General features: G+C 44.3%; 1 protein-coding gene across 3 annotated transcripts; it reads left to right on the plus strand.

The window, feature by feature from the left end:
• The first annotated feature begins 7,791 nt into the window (after positions 1-7,791).
• C24H1orf159 (chromosome 24 C1orf159 homolog) lies at positions 7,792-16,866 on the plus strand. 3 transcript variants are annotated; one of them, XR_013185114.1, is made up of 12 exons: positions 7,986-8,067; positions 9,368-9,454; positions 12,085-12,214; positions 12,599-12,688; positions 13,102-13,177; positions 13,856-13,960; positions 14,219-14,278; positions 14,872-15,006; positions 15,373-15,398; positions 15,698-15,728; positions 16,438-16,578; positions 16,629-16,865. XR_013185114.1 is itself a non-coding variant. In XM_077190333.1 (11 exons), exons 4-11 carry the CDS (start codon positions 12,617-12,619, stop codon positions 16,515-16,517), a joined length of 585 nt encoding a protein of 194 aa, XP_077046448.1. In that variant the 5' UTR covers positions 7,792-7,869; positions 9,368-9,454; positions 12,085-12,214; positions 12,599-12,616; the 3' UTR covers positions 16,518-16,866. The 3 variants fall into 3 exon arrangements, 2 of the variants coding, with proteins under 2 accessions (XP_077046448.1, XP_077046447.1); XM_077190333.1 differs by lacking the exon at positions 7,986-8,067 and adding an exon at positions 7,792-7,869 and having other exon boundaries at positions 16,438-16,866; XM_077190332.1 differs by having other exon boundaries at positions 16,438-16,866.
• Positions 16,867-17,291: the final 425 nt, after the last annotated feature.

A 17,291-nucleotide genomic window follows, 5' to 3' on the forward strand; every position in this document is an offset into this window, starting at 1 on the left:
GGGGAATCTCTTAATTCTGGGCTTATGGAGCTGAGCCCGGCCTAAGAGACAGACAACGTTTTCAGTGGGGAGGGAGATAATGGGGGAAAAAAAAGCTTTTTTGGGGGAGATTTGTGGTCCTGGCTCTGGGGAGCTGGAATTCCAGAAAAACCACCCAGGGAAGGAAGGAAATTCAGGTTTTTCCCGTTAAAAGTGTGGAATTCTCAGCCCGGAGCTGCAGCTCTGGGCTGTGACTGTGAGGAGGAAAAGGCTCCTGTCCCTTCACCCCCCTCAGAATCCTCCAGAATTTGGGGTATTTTAGGCAACATCGGCATCCAGAGCCAAATTTCAGCTCCTGCTCCTTCATCCCTCTTGGAATCACCCAAAATTCAGATTATTTCAGCAACATCTGCACCCAGACCCAGAATTTCAGCTCCTGTCCCTTCATCTTTCCTGGAATGTCCCAAAATTTGGGGTATTTTAGGGACCACCTGCACCCAGACCCGAATTTTGAGTTTCACCCTTTTTGAGATGCCCCTGAATTCCGATCATTTCGGGACCCCTGCAGCTCCTGTCCCCGAGAGCTGCAGGAAATTCCTGGTGACGGCTCCGGGCTGGATTTCCCTGGGCTGCGTCACCGAGGTTTGCAATGCTCAGCTGGTTCCTGTAATTACAGCCTGCCCCAGCAATTAAACCTGAATTTAAATTGGGAAACACCAAATATTCCTGACATTCCACAAGGAAAAAATGGAAAAAAAAATAAACCTCCATTATTTATAGTGCATTATTTATAATTATTGCAATTTATATTTTTAAATTTATAATAATTATATTATTTTCCCATTATTTCTATTATTATCTCGATATCTATTTATTAATCTAAATTGTTTATATATTTATATAGTGTGTATATTTATTTACACATTTATATAAAAGATATTTCTATTTATTTATTTATGTATAGTGCATATATTTAAATATATTCAAATATATTCAAATACCTATTTATATATTTATAGATTTCTAATTATATATTTATATATTTATTTATTATATAATTCCCCTTTTTTGTGCTTCCCTTCATTTAAAAATGGATTTTTAAAATTTTTTTTTAGGGTGCAGCTTCTCCTGAGGTTAAATTTTCTGCATTTCCAGCTAATTTTAATGGGTTTTAATCTATTTTAAAATTTTTTTTCCTGCTTACAGATAAATCCCAAATCCAAGCCCAAACTGGCCCAAAGATGAGGAAAACCTGAGGGAGTTTTTTCCTTTTTATCTTTATTTTTTTTGCTAAATATTCCCTTTTTCCCCATCCCCTAAATGCACTTTTTTTGCAGTTCCTGGGAGTTTTTCAGGGATTTTCAGGAATTCTGAGCAGCTGAGAAAGGGAGAAGCCTTGGCTTGCCCGAGCTCTTATTGCACAATTATGAATTATGAAATTATTAATGATGAATTATGAAATTTCAGCTGCTCTCAGGAGCTTTTTATTGGTCTGGCCTACGTCAGCTCCAGCCCAGCAGAATCCTGAATTAAACCTTAAATTTACCCCAAAATTTGCTTTTAAATAAAAATTCAAACTTTGCTATTTGCTAAATGCAATTGGGCCATTACAGAAGTTTCTTGGTTTGATTAAATTGAGATTTTCCTCATTTTTATCCTTTTATTCTGCTTATTTTTTGTTTGATATTTTGATTTTTGGGGCTTGTGGACCAGTTGGAATGCAGGGATTTGGATCAAGCTGAGGATGGGACATTTTAAATTCCATAACTTCCCCCTCCTGCACCTTTTTAACAGAATTATTTGAATTTTAGGGGCTTTTTGTTTGATTTTCTGATCTTTTTTCAATTCAGAGCCTCCCCTTTTCCCAGGTATTTACTGGGAATTTCCAGGAGCTTTGGGAAATAACGAAACCATCCAGGAGAGGGATACAGAGGGAGGAATTCCATGATTTTTGTAAATTCCAGGGATCTTTTTGCACCACAAGAGCAGAGAGAGGGGCCACGGTTTGGACGGGGTTTAGGACTCAGGATTTAGGATTTGCCCTGTCCCAGTGACCCCAGTCCCAGATTCCCATTCCAACAATCCCAGCTCAGTTCCAACGATCCCTGTACCAGCAATCCCAGTTCCTACAATCCCAGTTCCACTGATCCTACTCCTACAATCCCAGTTCCAAAAATCCCCGTCCCAGTGATCCCAGTCCCACCAGTCCCAGTTCCACTGATCCCAGTTCCAAAAATCCCTGTCCCAGTGATCCCAGTTAAGCCCCAGCAATCCCAATTCCAGTTCCCCAGTTCCACAGATCCCAGTCCCAGTGATCCTGGTCCCAGCAATCCCAGTTCCAACAATCCAAATTCCACTGATCCCAGTTCCAGCAATCCCAGTCCCAACAGTCCCTATTCCAGTTCCCCAGTCCCAGTTCCCCAGTCCCAGCGATCCCAGTTCCAACAATCCCTGTCCTACAATCCCGGTCCCAGCTCTCCCAGTCCCACAGATCCCAGTTCCAGCAATCCCAGTCCCAACAGTCCCAATCCCAGTTCCCCAGTCCCAGTGATCCCAGTCCCAGCTCTCCCAGTCCCACTGATCCCAGTCCCAGCAATTCCCAGTCCCAGCGATGGCTCAGTGGGATTTCCCCCCCAGCCCCATCAGTACCTGTCCAGGTGCTGTCAGAGGAACCGAAGCATCTCCTGCTCTGCCAGCGCCCCGGGATCCTCAGGAATGCCCCGGGATCCTCAGGAATCCCCGGAATCCCCCGGAATGCCCCCGAATCCCCCCGAATCCCGCGGGGCTGTGTCCCGGGCCGGGCCGGGCTGTGCTGAGGCTCTCCCGAGCAGGAAACCCCAGCGCTGCCCGCCCGGCTGATTTTATCCGTCCCTTCCTGCCCAGGTGACTTTTCCTGCTCCGCCTGCCCGGCCCCGGGGCTGAATCACGGCCGGGATCGCGGCCGGAGCCGCCCGGGAGCGCTGGGGGCACCGGGACCCGGCTCGGGGGCTCCGGAACATTCCCTCTCCTTCCCCATCCATTTCCCTCTGGGTCCCTCTTTTCCAGCCCGGGAAATTCGATTTCTGAGGGGTTTTTTAAAATTTCCCTGATTTATTCCCTCTTTTTCAGGCTGGGAAATCCCAATTTGGGGGGTCTGAAACATCCCCTCTCCTTCCCCATCCATTTCCCTCTGGGGTGCCTCTTTCCCAGCCCGGGAAATTCGATTTCTGAGGGTTTTTTTTTTAATTTTCCCTGATTTATTCCCTCTTTTTCAGGCTGGGAAATCCCAGTTTGGGGGGTCTGGAACATTTCCTCTCCTTCCCCATCCATTTCCCTCTGGGGTGCCTCTTTCCCAGCCTGGGAAATTCGATTTCTGAGGGTTTTTTAAAATTTTCCCTAATTTATTCCCTCTTTTCCAGCCTAGGAAATTCGATGTTTGAAGGGTTTTTTTAAATTTTCCCTGATTTATTCCCTCTTTTCCAGCCTAGGAAATTCGCGTTTTGAGGGGTTTTATAGATTTTTCTCTCATTTTTCATCAGTTTCCATCACTGAGCCCTCTTTTCCAGGCGGGGATATTCGATTTTTGAAGGGTTTTTTAAAATTTTCCCTGATTTATTCCCTCTTTTTCAGGAAATCCCAGTTTGGGGGGTTTGAAACATTTCCTCTGGGGTCCCTCTTTCCCAGCCTGGAAAATTCGATTTTTGAGGGTTTAAAAAAATTTTCTCTCATTTTTTTATCAATTTCCATCACTGAGCCCTCTTTTCCAGCCTGGGAAATTCAGATTTTAAAAAATTTTCCATCATGATCCCTCCTTTCCAGGTGGGGATATTTGATTTTTGAGGGGATTTTTTGGTTTGTTTTTGTTTTTAATTATTATTGTTATTTTCCATAATTTATCCCTCTTTTCCAGGTTGGAAATTCTGGTTTCCAGGGGTTTTCCAAACTTTCTGTCAATGTCCATCATTGATCCCTCTTTTCCAGGTTGGGAAATTCAAATTTTAAGGATTTTTTAAAATTTCCATAATTTATCCTTTTCTTCCAGAGTCCCTGGAAGTCAAAGGCTGGGAAATTCTGCTTTTGAGAGGTTTTCAAAATTTTCTGTTGTTTTCCATCAATTTCCATTGATGGAAAATTCAGTTTCATTGATCCCTCTTGAGATTGTCTGGCAGGAACAGAGCAGGGGAAAATAAATTAAAATATACAATATAATATACAATACAATAAAGTTTAAAATATATATATAATATAAAATCTAAAGTAAAGTAAAATAAAAAATAAAAATAATATAAAATAAATGTTAGAAATAAAAAAAATAAAAGAAAAAATAAAATAAAATAAAATAAAATATTAAAATAGAATAAAATAATAAAATAATAAAACATAACATTAAAATAAAATAAAATAAAATAAAATAAAATAAAATAAAATAAAATAAAATAAAATAAAATAAATAAAATAAATAAAATCCATGCCAGGGCCAGCTCCAGGTTGATCTGGTGACTCACCAGCTCCTTCCTGCCAGGAGCCAGCACAGCCTCTGGAATTCCCATTGGAATTTGGCATCCTGGGACCTGCAGAGCCAACCCCAGCCAGGAGGGGAAAGCCTGGGAACCGTTCCCTGCTGGAGCACCGGGAATTCCGGGAATGCTGCGGGGACAGAGCTGGGAATTGTTTATCTGGAGCTGGGAGCAGAACAAGGCTGGGATCCATTCCCTGCTTCCAGCCTGGAGCGGGAATTCCCGGCCTCAGATTCCTGGGAATGCTGCAGGGACAGAGCTGGGAATTGTTTCTCTGGAGCCAGGAGCAGAACAAGGCTGGGATCCATTCCCTCACAGATCTGTGTACGCGGGGCTGGAATTCCAGCAAAGCCGGGAATTGTCTGTCCGGGCCAGGAGGAGAAAGTTTGGGAACCTTTCCCTGGTTCCACTCCTGGAGCGGGGAAGTCCCGGCCTCGGGTTTCTGGGAGCGCTGCAGGGACAGAGCTGGGAATTGTTTATCTGGAGCCGGGAGCAGAACAAGGCCGGGAACCATTCCCTGCTTCCAGCCTGGAGCGGGAATTCCTGGCCCCAGATTCCTGGGAATGCTGCGGGGACAGAGCTGGGAATTGTTTATCTGGAGCCGGGAGCAGAACAAGGCCGGGAGCCGTTCCCGGATGGAGCTGAGCCCCTGGAATTCCCGGGAATGCTGCGAGGACGGACCTGAGCTCAGGGGATTTTCCTCTGGAGGCAGGAGCAGAACAAGGCCGGGAGCCGTTCCCGGATGGAGCTGAGCCCCTGGAATTCCCGGGAATGCTGCGAGGACGGACCTGAGCTCAGGGGATTTTCCTCTGGAGGCAGGAGCAGAACAAGGCCGGGAGCCGTTCCCTGTGTCCAGCCCGGAGCGGGAATTCCCAGGAATGACGCGGGGGTGAGGAGCTGAGCTCAGGGAATTGTTTCTCTGGGAATTCCCTGCAGACGGAATTCCCGGGAATGCTGCAGGGACAGAGGTGGGAATGGTGCCTCGGGAGAAGCTGCCAAGGGGGAGGAGGAGAGCTCAGAGTTTTCCCTGGAAATTTCCTGTGTGGTGTCCCTGGATTCCAGGAGCTGGGGAGCGTGGATGCAGCTGAGAAATCAGAAATAAATCAGAAATATTAAATATAGAATCGGTACAAAATATTTATGATGTTGTTGTTTATTAATAGGATCTATCCATGACATTTCAACTCCTCCTAAACCCTGGATCTCTGAGGCGCTGGGAGCTCTCTCATTGTCCCGTGCCTGTCCCGTGCCTGTCCCGGTGCCATCCCGCGGCTCTGAGTCACTTCCCTCTGCCCGGGCATGGCTCGGGAATGACTCCGGGCTCGGGAATGGCTCGGGAATGGCTCGGGAATGGCCCGGGAATGACTCCGGGCCCGGGAATGCGCCGGCAGAGCCCGCGATGCCTCCGGGGCCCTCCCGCCGCTCCTCTCCCGCTTTTCCTGCCCCAGCCAAACCCTCCGGCCCTCTGCTGGCAGAATTCCTGCTCTTCCAGCCTGGATCCATGGGATTCTCCTGGCAAAAGGATTCCCCATTCCTGCTTTTCCAGCCTGGATCCACGGGATCCTCACAGCCAAGGATTCCCCATTCCTGCTCTTCCAGCCTGGATCCATGGGATCCTCACAGCCGAGGATTCCCCATTCCCGCTTTTCCAGCCTGGATCCATGGGATCCTCACAGCCAAGGATTCCCCATTCCTGCTTTTCCAGCCTGGATCCATGGGATCCTCACAGCCAAGGATTCCCCATTCCCACTTTTCCAGCCTGGATCCATGGGATCCTCACAGCCCAAGGATTCCCAGGATGGTTTGCACTGCCCAGAGCACACCCAGGTAGGAAGGAGGAGCTGGGATTCCAAGGGATCAGGAATTCCGTGAATTCAGGAATTCTCCATTCCCTTTCCCATATTCCCATCCCCATCAATTCCCAATCCCATTCCCACATTCCCAATTTCCCATATTCCCATTCCCTTTCCCATTTCCCATTCCCATATTCCCGTTCCTACAACTGGACACAAATGTTGGGACAATCCCAATCCCTGCTCAACCCAGCCCTTTCCAGCCCCAAGGGATGGATTTTTCCTGAAAAAAAAATTAAAAATTAAAAGTTCCAGCACATGAAGCAACACGGAAATCCATCCAGGAATTCCTGGTCGACCCCAAACCCCTGGAATTTCGAGCCTCTCCCACTTCCAGGGATTTTTCCCCCTTTATTCAGGGAAATAAGTTGGGAAATCCTTCATGGATTTTTTTATTTTTATATTTATAATTTTTTTAGATTTCATTTTGGAGCTTCAGGAGGGATTCCCCATCTCCTTTTCTCCCTCCTTCCCTTTTATTTTAAAAAATAATATTTACAAAGCTATGGAAATGAAGCAAGATTACCTTGTTAGCTGTAATTGGGATAATTATCATATTTCATGAATATTCATGGCATTTTTTACCTCCTACCTTTACAAATATTTGCATTTCGAGGCAGTCTTGATTTGAAATAAAGAAAAATCTGACAAAGCCAATCCATATTTTGTGTATAATTTGCAACTTCCAATACTAAAAAAGTTTAAGGAAGACATCCAAAACCTCCAGGAATGTTTTCCATGATAATTTAAGCAGAAAAAACAGATTTCCCTCAAAATAAAGGTGAGGAGCAGCTCCAAATTTGTCTAAATGAGGCCTTTGAGGTTTATTTACGCTTTCGTCAGAAAAAAAAACCCTGAGGGAATTCAGGAGCTGGCTTGGAAATGCCAAATTTAAATGGATTTGTGCTCCAAGGAATGAGGAAAATTCTGGGATTGCGGAAGGAGCTGCTCCTCATCCGAATGCAAAATAACAAGGGGTTAAAAGGGGAAATAAACCACATGAAAGGAGATCTTTAGGGGAAATAAACCACATTAAAAGGAGATTTTTAGGGAAAATATCACATGAAAGGAGATTTGTAGGGGGAAATAAACCATAGAAGAAGGAGGTTTTTAGGGGAAATAAACCCCACGGTTTCCTTTATGGAATTATGGAATGGTTTGGGTGGGATCTTAAATCCCATCCAGTCCCACCCCTTTCCCTGGGCAGGGACACCTCCCCCTGTCCCAGGTTGCTCCAGGCTGGGCTCGGGCCCTGCCAGGGATGGGGCAGCCACATCCGGCACAGCTGTTTTTCCCCATTTTCCCGATTTTCCCGAATTCCCGGGATTTTGGGGCGCACAGGCCTCGACCCCGCCGCGTCAGCGTTGCCAGGCAACGCCTAAAATGGCGGCGCGCGCGCGGGGCACGCCGGGAGTTGTAGTGCGAACGCCCCACCGCCCCCGCGCGCCGCCGGCAGCGCGGGACTGGCTTTCCCAGCAGGCATCGCGGCGCCGCGCGAAAAGGCTGAGAGAGCGCATTTACCTGCGGGGAGCGGAGCACAGGTGGGGCGCGCCGCGGGTGCTATTGGGATTTGTGGTTTTTAGCGGAGGGGCCGCTAAGCCAAGCGGCGAGGCGGGCGTGGCCGCGGGACTACAACTCCCAGGGTGGCGCGGGGTGCAGCGGGCTGGGCGCCGGTGGAGGGCGGGGGGTACGAACGGGAACCTCGGCGGTGGCGGGGGGATGCTCGGGGGAGCTCTCAGGTGAGGAGGAGGAGGACGAGGAAGCGGGAGGGAGAACGGGCGGCGAGCCCCGGGGCGAGCGGCGAGCCCCGGGTGGGGCCCCATTGTTCGCGGTGGGCAGCGGTTCCTCATGGAGTCACCGAGTTCTGCAGGGAGATCGGCACCAGCGGGGTCGGAGGGGTTTGGCTTTGGGATTAAAAAGCTTTAGGATTAAAAGGCTTTGGGATTAAAAGTCGCCCCTTGTTCCTGCTCCTTCCCCAGCGCTTTTGGGGCCAGCTGCGTTTGGAAAGGAATTCTCTACTTGTCCCACCCCCCCGAAACTTTTATTTCCTAATAATTTAACTCGGTTGAAGAGGATTTTTTGCCGATCTGAGCTTGTTGGGGTGGTGGGGATTTGGTGATATTATTTTGGTGTGTTTTTCGTGGCTGAGCTTCCCCCAAATGCACATCCCAATAATACGGGTTTTGGTGCACCGTTTAGGGGTGAAAAACCCCAAATTTATCATAGAAACACTGAGATTGTTGAGCCTGGAGAGGGGAAGCTTTGGGGCGACCTCACTGTGACCTTCCCGAGCTGCAGGAAGGGGAATTTCCATGGGATGGAGGGACACGACAAGGAGGGATTAATTCCAAGCCACAAGGAGTGGGTTTAGGTTGGATTTTGGGGAGAATTCCGTCCCTGTGAGGCTGCTGGGATCCTGGCACTGCTTATCCCAAGGATTTCCCATCCCTGGAATGCCCCAGGCCAGGCTGGACAGGGCTTGGAGCCGCCTGGGGCACAGCAAGGTGACACCGAGAACCCTTTAAATCCCTCCCAACCCATTCCTTTATCCCATTCCTAAAACACTTTTCCCTGTGGAATTTTCACTTCTCCTTCCCAATACCACTTTTCCCTGTATAATATGAATTTCTCCTTCCCAAACCACTTTTCCCTGTGGAATATGAATTTCTCCTTTCCCAAAATCACTTTTCCTTGTATAATATTCATTTCTTCTTCCCCAAACCACTTTTCCCTGCAGAATATTCACTTTTCCCTGTGGAATATTCATCTCCCCTCCTGATTTTCCATGCTGCAGCAAGCGCTGTAAGAGCAGAAGGTGTCCCAGCAGTGAATATGAATGAATGTTTGCTCAAGGCAGGTGTGGAGCAGCTTTTACAGCAAAGCCTGGCTCAAGGTGGCTCTGATTAAACCCAGCTTGTAATTGCTGAGCGCTGTTACAAAACCCCAGCCGTGGAAAGGGCAGGACTGAGCTCCAAGCTGGAAAAACGAGTCCTGCTCCAGCTGGGACTGATAAAAGATTGTTTTGTTGAACCTGTGCAGGTTCCTGGTGAAATGAGCAGCAAAGCCGGAGCCTCAGGTGTTTGCTGGCAGCTGGGCAAGGTGCACAGGGCTCCCGGCAGCCTGCAGGTGAGTGACACTCACAGCTCCCAAAACCTTCCATTCCTCTCTGGTTTATTGTTTAAATGTTCATAACCCTTCCATTCCTCTCTGGTTTGTCATTTAAATGTTTAAAACCTTCCATTCCTCTCTGGTTTGTCATTTAAATGTTTAAAACCTTCCATTCCTCTCTGGTTTGTCATTTAAATGTTTAAAACCTTCCATTCCTCTCTGGTTTATTGTTTAAATGTTTAAAACCTTCCATTCCTCTCTGGTTTGCCATTTAAATGTTCATAACCCTTCCATTCCTCTCTGGTTTGCCATTTAAATGTTCATAACCCTTCCATTCTTCTTTGGGTTATCATTTAAATGTTCATAACCCTTCCATTCTTCTCTGGTTTATCATTTAAATGTTCATAACCCTTCCATTCTTCTCTGGTTTATCATTTCAGTGTTTAAAACCCTTCCATTCTTCTCTCAATTTTATCATTTCAGTGTTTAAAACCCTTCCATTCTTCTCTCAGTTTTATCGTTTCAGGATTTAAAACCTCTCTGGTTCTGCTTTTCCAACCCTTTAGTTCTTCTCTCAGCTTCATCATTTCAACTTTCAAAACCTCTCTGGTTCTGTTTTCAGTTTTGTTACTTTAGCTTTTAAAACCCTTTCATTCTTCTCAGTTTTATAATTTCAGCTTTTAAAATTCTTCTCTCAGTTTTATCATTTCAACTTTTCTCCTCAGTTTTATCATTTCTACTTTTAAAACCTCTCTGATTCTGCTCTATTTTATCATTTCAGCCTTTCCAACCCTCGATTCTTCTCTCAGCTTTATAATTTCAATATTTAAAACCCTTTAATTCTTCTCTCAGTTTTATCATTCCAGCTTTTCTCCTCAGTTTTTTTCCTTTCAGCTTTTCCAGCCCTCTCTGGTCCTGCTCCCAGCTTTCTTATCTCTCCAGAATTAAGCAGCTTTTGGGTGTGATGTGGTTCCAAACGCAGGGAATTGTGAAACCACCTGAATTTCAGGCACAGTTTCTCTCCACTTCCAGCCTTTCCCAGCTACTGAAGGAATTCCCAAGCTCCCACAAGAAAAATGCTGCCAATGCAGCAGAAACAACTGGAAACTGTGGAGATAATGAGAACATTTTGCCTGCAGGAGTGGGAGGAAAGCCCTGGGTGTTCCTGAGCTGTTTGTGTTGCTTCTGAGACACAACAAGAGGCAGAATTCCCTCGTGGGATTCACTCCCATGGGGTCTGGGCTGGCAGAGATCTGGGATTTGTTCCAAAGCTGACTCCCAGGCTGGGAAATCCTTGCTGGAATTCTGAAATCTGCCTGCCCCAAGCTGAGCTGTCAGGAAAATCCTGAGGGAAAAATATCTTCTAATTCAGGCAGAGGCTTTTTATATATATAAAAATAAAGGTATATTTAAAAATATATATATAATATATATAAAAATATGTATCATAGATAATATAGTCTTATATAATCAATTATATATAATATATATATAAATATGTATAATAGCTAATATAGTCTTATATAATCAATTATATATAATATATTTAATTAATATAATTAATAATATAATGTAATATTATTGTATGTTATTGTATATATAATATAATATATTAATTTTTTTTCCCCCAAAACCCACAGGGAAAACACTGCCAAACATGGAAGAGATTTTTATTTTGCTGTGGGTGTTTGATCCTGAGGACACTTGTGGGAAATTTGTGTAGCACAGAGTTTTGGGATGGGATGGAGAGAATTTAAAACTCATCCTTTCCAATATCCCAGGTTTTTCCCACCTGGCCTGGGACAATTCCGGCGATGGGGGAGCCACAAATTCTCTGAATTCCATCCCAGGCCCTCACAATCCCTTCCCAATTTCCTGCCCAAACCTCCCCTTACGCTTCACTTCTCCTCAGGGTTGCTGGATCCTCCATCTCCTGGATCCTCAATCTCCTGAAGGTTTTAGGGTTTGTTTTTTTCTCTCTAAATTTCAATTTATGAGGTGAAACCTCCTCCATGGAGGCAGCAAAATGTTGTGTCTGGCCAGAAAATGTTGTTCCTTACCAGGCTGTGAAATCTTTGTTGGAATTCCAACATTTTCCTGCCCTGGCGGGAAAATCCTGAGGGAAAAATATCTTCTAATTCAGGCAGAGGCTATATACATATACATATATATATATATATAAAATTATTTTTTTCCAAATCCACATAAAAAATGCTGCCAAACATGGAACAGATTTTTGGGCAAATTTAGTTTGCTGTGGATGTTTGATCCTGAGCAAATTTGTGGGAAATTTGTCAATTTTGGGATGGCTTGGAAGGAATTAAGTAGGAATGAAGTAATTTTAAAAGTTAAGTGAAAATGAAGTAAAAAAACCCCGAATATTGTAAATGTTTAGAAGCTTTAGAGCAGGTTTTGAGCTCAGCTTTGCTCTCAAACTGGTTCAATAAAAAAGCCCAACAGCTCCAGATCCATCAAATGTTTCCAAATTCTCTCTGGCTGATGGAAATCAAAATTATTGGCGGATGGAAATCAAATTTATTGGTGGCTGGAAATCCAAATTTATTGGTGGCTGGAATCCAGTGATTGCCCAGGGGCTGGGGAGCTGCAGGGCTGGGCTCAGGCATCCTCTGTGTCCGGATCCGTTCCAGGGATGGGAACCCGAGCAGGACTGAGCTGAGGGAGCTGAGCCCTCACCAGGAGCATCCAGCACTTCCAGTGGCTTTTCCCACCCAAGTTTTCCCTTTTATTATGACCTGTTCCTCGAGGGGATTCTTCTAGGTAAGAACAATCGATTGTTTAAATAAGAATTTAATTTTAGTATGTTGTTTAAATCAATAATCCTTCCTCATCTGTACTTTCTTACTCTTTGAATAAGCAGGCATTGACAAAAATCTAAATGCTAATTTAATTTTATTATGGTTTTATAATCAATAATCCTTTTTTTCCATCTGTGTTTCCTTATTCTTTGAATATTCAGATATTGACAAAAATCTAAATAATTTAATTTTATTATATTTTATAATAAATAATCCTTTTTCATCTGTGTTTCCTACTCTTCCCACCCCTTTTTTCCTCCCCTTTTTTCCCTAAACTTCTTTAAAGGGAAGCAGACTTCCGGTGTCATGAATAAATAATTTGAATTTATTCCCAAATTTTCTCCAGATCTGTGTTTCCCTGGGAATGGAGGTGCCCTTCGTGCTTCTCCTGACCAGGCTCGTGGCAGAAGTTGCAGGAAAATCCACGGAAAACTCAGTGGGTGCTCCAGGAATTTAATTTAATTTTCATTATTACTAATTTTTTTTAATTTTATTTTTATTTTATTTTTTATTCCAAATTTTCTATATTTTTATTTGGAAACTAAAAATCAGATGGATTTAGAAAAGAAAAATAAAATTGATTTCTAACAGCAAAATAAAATCGATTTTTTAAAATAAAATTTATATCTAAAATAAAAATAAAATGGATTTAGAAAAATAAAATTAATTTATAAAATAAAAATAAAATTAAAAATAAACCAAGTTTTCTCCTTCTTGCTGGAAAAAAATTCCAGTGGGTTTTAAGTGTATCATCCCTTAATTTCTGTGGAGATTTTAAATTTATTTGTTATATTTATTGTCATTTCCTCGATGGAAAAGTGGGAATTCCCTGGGGATTTCTCTCCTCAGGTGCCAGACCCAGAATGTTGTGTGGAAATGTTGGATTCCAACAGCTCCTGCCCAGTCACCCACCAGTGCAGCCCAGGTAGGGAATTATTTGGGATAAATCCATGGAAAAGCCCTTCAGGGTCATTTATTCCATGGGCACAGACCCAGCTGGCCTTGGCAATTCCAGGGAATGAAAATTCCCAGATTTTCTGGACTTCAATACCGAAATCCAGCAGCTGGGGAGTGCTAATTAATCCATTAATTATCATTCCCTTCTAATTGCTCCTCCTTCTGTCCCTTTGGAAATTTTGTTTTTCTGGGATAATCACTGGGAGAATTCCAGGGATCAAAGTTCCCCAGACTTTTGTTATTCCCTTTTCATTTGTGCTCCTTTTTTCCCCTTGGAAATTTTATTTTTCTGGGATAATCATTGGAGCCTTGGAGAATTCCAGGGATAAAAATCTTCCAGATTTTCTGGACTTTAATACCAAAATCCAGCAGCTGGGGAGTGCTAATTAATTCATTAATTAAGTAATATTATTTCCTCATAATTCCTTCTCCTTTTTCCCTTTGGGAAATTTTTGTTTTTCCTGGGATAAAAATTGGGAATAAAATTTGAGACTAAAACCTCTTCATTGTGGGGAAAAGGGGAATCAGGTGCTGTTTGTCACCCCAAAAAAGGGAATTTCTGCTTTTCTTCCCCCTCTAAAACCTGGGAATTGCCAGGAAATGGGAATTCTCTTGGTCTCATCCATTTTCCATGGTTTTTGGGCAGGATGCTACAGGAGGTGGAACGAGGATGGGAGCAGCAGCTGCATCAGGTGCAGGAATGAGACCCTGCCCAGCCCCTCCGGGCACAACCTCAGCGAGTGCAGGAACCGTGAGTTTTCCACCCGTTTTTATCCGATCCATTCAATTCAATTCATGGGAATTCATTGGAATTCATTGGAATTCATTGGAATTCATTGGAATTCATCGGAATTCATTGGAATATTTCTTCCTAATCAATTGGTACCAGTGACTGCAAAAACTCCCCCAAAAGGCAGCAAAAAATGGAGATTTTTACTCCACGTCCTGGAATTCATTTGAATTTAATTAATTTTAATTTTTGGTGTGCATTTTCTGCTTTTTTCCCCAGCTGGGAGCAGAGGGATGAATTCCCATGTGAACATGAGCTCTCCTTTCATCCAGAACTTTGGTGAGAACCTGGGATTTTGGGAGGATTTCGGGTCTGAAAGAAGGGATTTGATGAGTTAAATATGTTAAAATTAGTTTAAAAAGGAATTTAACGAGTCTAAAAGGGAATTTAATGAGTCTAAAAGCAATTGAATTTCTTAAAATGATTTTAAAAAGTGACTTATTGAGTTTAAAAAGGGATTTAATGAATTTAAAAGGATTAAATGTGTTAAAATGAGTTTATAAAGGGATTTTATGAGTTAAAAGTGTTTGAATTTGTTAAAATGAGTTTTAATGGTGATTTAATGGCTTCAAAAAGAGTTTAACCAATGAAAGTGTTTTCATTTGTTAAAATGAGTTTTTATAAAGGGATTTAATGAGTTTAAAAAGTGATTTAATTTGTCAAAACTGATTTAATTGATTAAAGTTTTTTCAAACTGATTGAGTCCCTGGCAGCTGCCATTGAAACTGAAGCTCAATTTCAGGCGCTGGGGATGATCCCACAGCTCCCAAAAATCAGGAATTTGCTCTTTATTTGGGTTTAATCCTTTAATAAAAAGAGAATTTTGCTCAAAACCAGGTTTTCTCTCTTTTTCGGTCATTTTTCATTTCCAGGGGGCCCTGAAGTCGCCGCTTCTCTGATTCTGGGCACGTTTTTCCTCAGTTTGTTCCTGATCCTTTCCGTGGCTTCTTTCTTCTACCTCAAACGAGCCAACAAACTCCCAAAGATTTTCTACAGAAGGAACAAAGGTAAAAAACCCTTTAATTGTCCATTAATTAATGAATTTCACTCTGTTCATTGACTGACATGGGGGTTTTTTCCTTGAAAATTCCCATTTTGTGCCAATAAATTCCCATTTTCTGTGGAGAAAATTCCCATTTTCTGTGGAAAAATCCCCATTTTGTGCCAATAAATTCTCCAGTCTTGAGAGTCCTATACCAAATAAATTCTCCAAATGGGATTTTTGAGTATTTTGGTTGGATTTTGAGACAAAATTCCTTTTTAAACAAGAAAATATTCCCTTCATGGCTGTATTTTTGGAAAATGAACAATTCCAGCCGTCAATTAATTAAAATGATGTTAATTAATCTTTTTTTTTTTTCCTTCTTTTTTAGCATCCGTCCTCCAGCCCAGTGAAACAGTGAGTGAATTCTGCTTTTATAGGAACATTAAATAAACAAGAATTTCCATTTTAATTAACTAAATTGGGACTTTATTAAGCAACTCCTTAATTGATGAATGAGGCTGAAATAAAATTAAAGATATTTTGGGGTTCTTTGGATCCAAACCGGGACAGAAATGGAAAAAAAAGAGATTTTTCCAAGAAAAAACTCTGTACTCAGTGAAAATTATAGGAATCCTAAAAAATTCCTGGATTTTTAAAAGAAAAACTGTTAAAATTTGGGGGTTTGTTTTTGACGTTATCCTTCTATTCCACAGGCATCCATGATCTCTCCTCCAGCTTCTTCAGGTGAGGAAATTTCCCCTGGAATGTGCTAAAAATAAACAGAAAATCCCAAAAATTCCCGGGATAAGGAACAGAAATCAGTGGGATTTGATTTTTCTAATGGGATTTGTTGCTTTAATTCATGCAGGGCAAAATATTGATGGGATTTCTGGTGGGAAATCCATTCTTGGGGTTCTGCTTGAGTTTTTTTGGGGTTGGGACTGGGTTTTGTGGGCTTAGTTTGGGGTTTGTGGTTGGGTTTTGTGGGTTTAATTTTGGGTTTTGTGGGTTTAATTTTGGGTTTTTGGTTGAGTTTTGTGGGTTTAAGTTTGGGTTTGGAGTTGAGTTTGGTGGGTTTAGTTTGGGGCGTTGGGGTTTGGGGATTTACACTTGGGTTTGTGGGTTTTAGGTTTGGGTTTTGTGGGGTTAAAAACCACAAAACACAACCCCAAACCCTCCCACAGCTCAATCCCCACATCCCGCCCCCTCCTCCCTGTGGGATTTCCCTCCCCAGTCCCATTCCCAGGGATTTTTTTTGGGATATTTTGTCTCTGGCAGCGTGGAACCCGCGCTCAAACCCGAAACCCAACCGCAATCCCAAATCCCAACCCTAAACGCCCAAACCCCAAACCCCGCTGCGCCTCAATCCCCACATCCCACCTCCCTGTCCCTCTGGGAATTCCCTGTGGGACCCCATTCCCAGGGATGTTTTTGGGGTGTTTTGTCCCGGCAGTGCGGAAGCCGCGCTACGTCCGCCGCGAGCGCGCCCCGGTCCCGCCCGGCCCCGCCGACAGCCGGGTCAGCAACGTGTGAGCGCGAGCCCGGAGCGTGCCGGGAAACCCTGGGAGCCTCTGATCCCACAGGAACCCAAAGGGTCTGTGCTGATCCCACAGGAACCCCAGAGGGTCTGTGCTGATCCCACAGGGTCTGTGCTGAACCCCTGGGAGCCTCTGATCCCACAGGAACCCCAAAGGGTCTGTGCTGATCCCCAAAGGGTCTGTGCCTGATCCCCTGGGAGCCTCTGATCCCACAGGAACCCCAAAGGGTCTGTGCCTGATCCCACAGGAACCCCAAAGGGTCTGTGCTGATCCCAAAGGGTCTGTGCTGATCCCCTGGGAGCCTCTGATCCCACAGGAACCCCAAAGGGTCTGTGCCTGATCCCCAAGGGTCTGTGCCTGATCCCAAAGGGTCTGTGCTGAACCCCAAGGGTCTGTACTGAACCCCAGAGGGTCTGTGCCTGATCCCAGAGGGTCTGTGCCGAACCCCAAGGGTCTGTGCCGAACCCCAAGGGTCTGTGCCGAACCCCAAGGGTCTGTGCCCAACCCCAAGGGTCTGTGCCGAACCCTAAGGGTCTGTGCCTGATCCCAAAGGGTTTATGCCAAACCCCAAGGGTCTGTGCCTGATCCCAAAGGGTTTGTGCCCAACCCCAAAGGGTTTGTGCCCAACCCCAAGGGTCTGTGCCCAACCCCAAGGGTCTGTGCTGATCCCAAAGGGTCTGTGCCTGAACCCCAAGGGTCTGTGCCTGATCCCAAAGGGTCTGTGCCCAACCCCAAGGGTCTGTGCCTGATCCCAAAGGGTCTGTGCCTG

The sequence above is a fragment of the Agelaius phoeniceus genome, chromosome 24 (genome assembly GCF_051311805.1).
Source record: "Agelaius phoeniceus isolate bAgePho1 chromosome 24, bAgePho1.hap1, whole genome shotgun sequence".
NCBI classification, from domain to species: Eukaryota; Metazoa; Chordata; class Aves; order Passeriformes; family Icteridae; genus Agelaius; species Agelaius phoeniceus.

Excerpts from the sequence above, each read along its gene's own strand:
- C24H1orf159 (XM_077190333.1), top strand. The coding sequence starts at position 12,617 with ATGGAGGTGCCCTTCGTGCTTCTCCTGACCAGGCTCGTGGCAGAAGTT. Across the intron at positions 14,279-14,871 it reads TCCTTTCATCCAGAACTTTG|GGGGCCCTGAAGTCGCCGCT; the intron begins GTGAGAACCTGG and ends TTTCATTTCCAG. Across the intron at positions 15,729-16,437 it reads CTCTCCTCCAGCTTCTTCAG|TGCGGAAGCCGCGCTACGTC; the intron begins GTGAGGAAATTT and ends TTGTCCCGGCAG.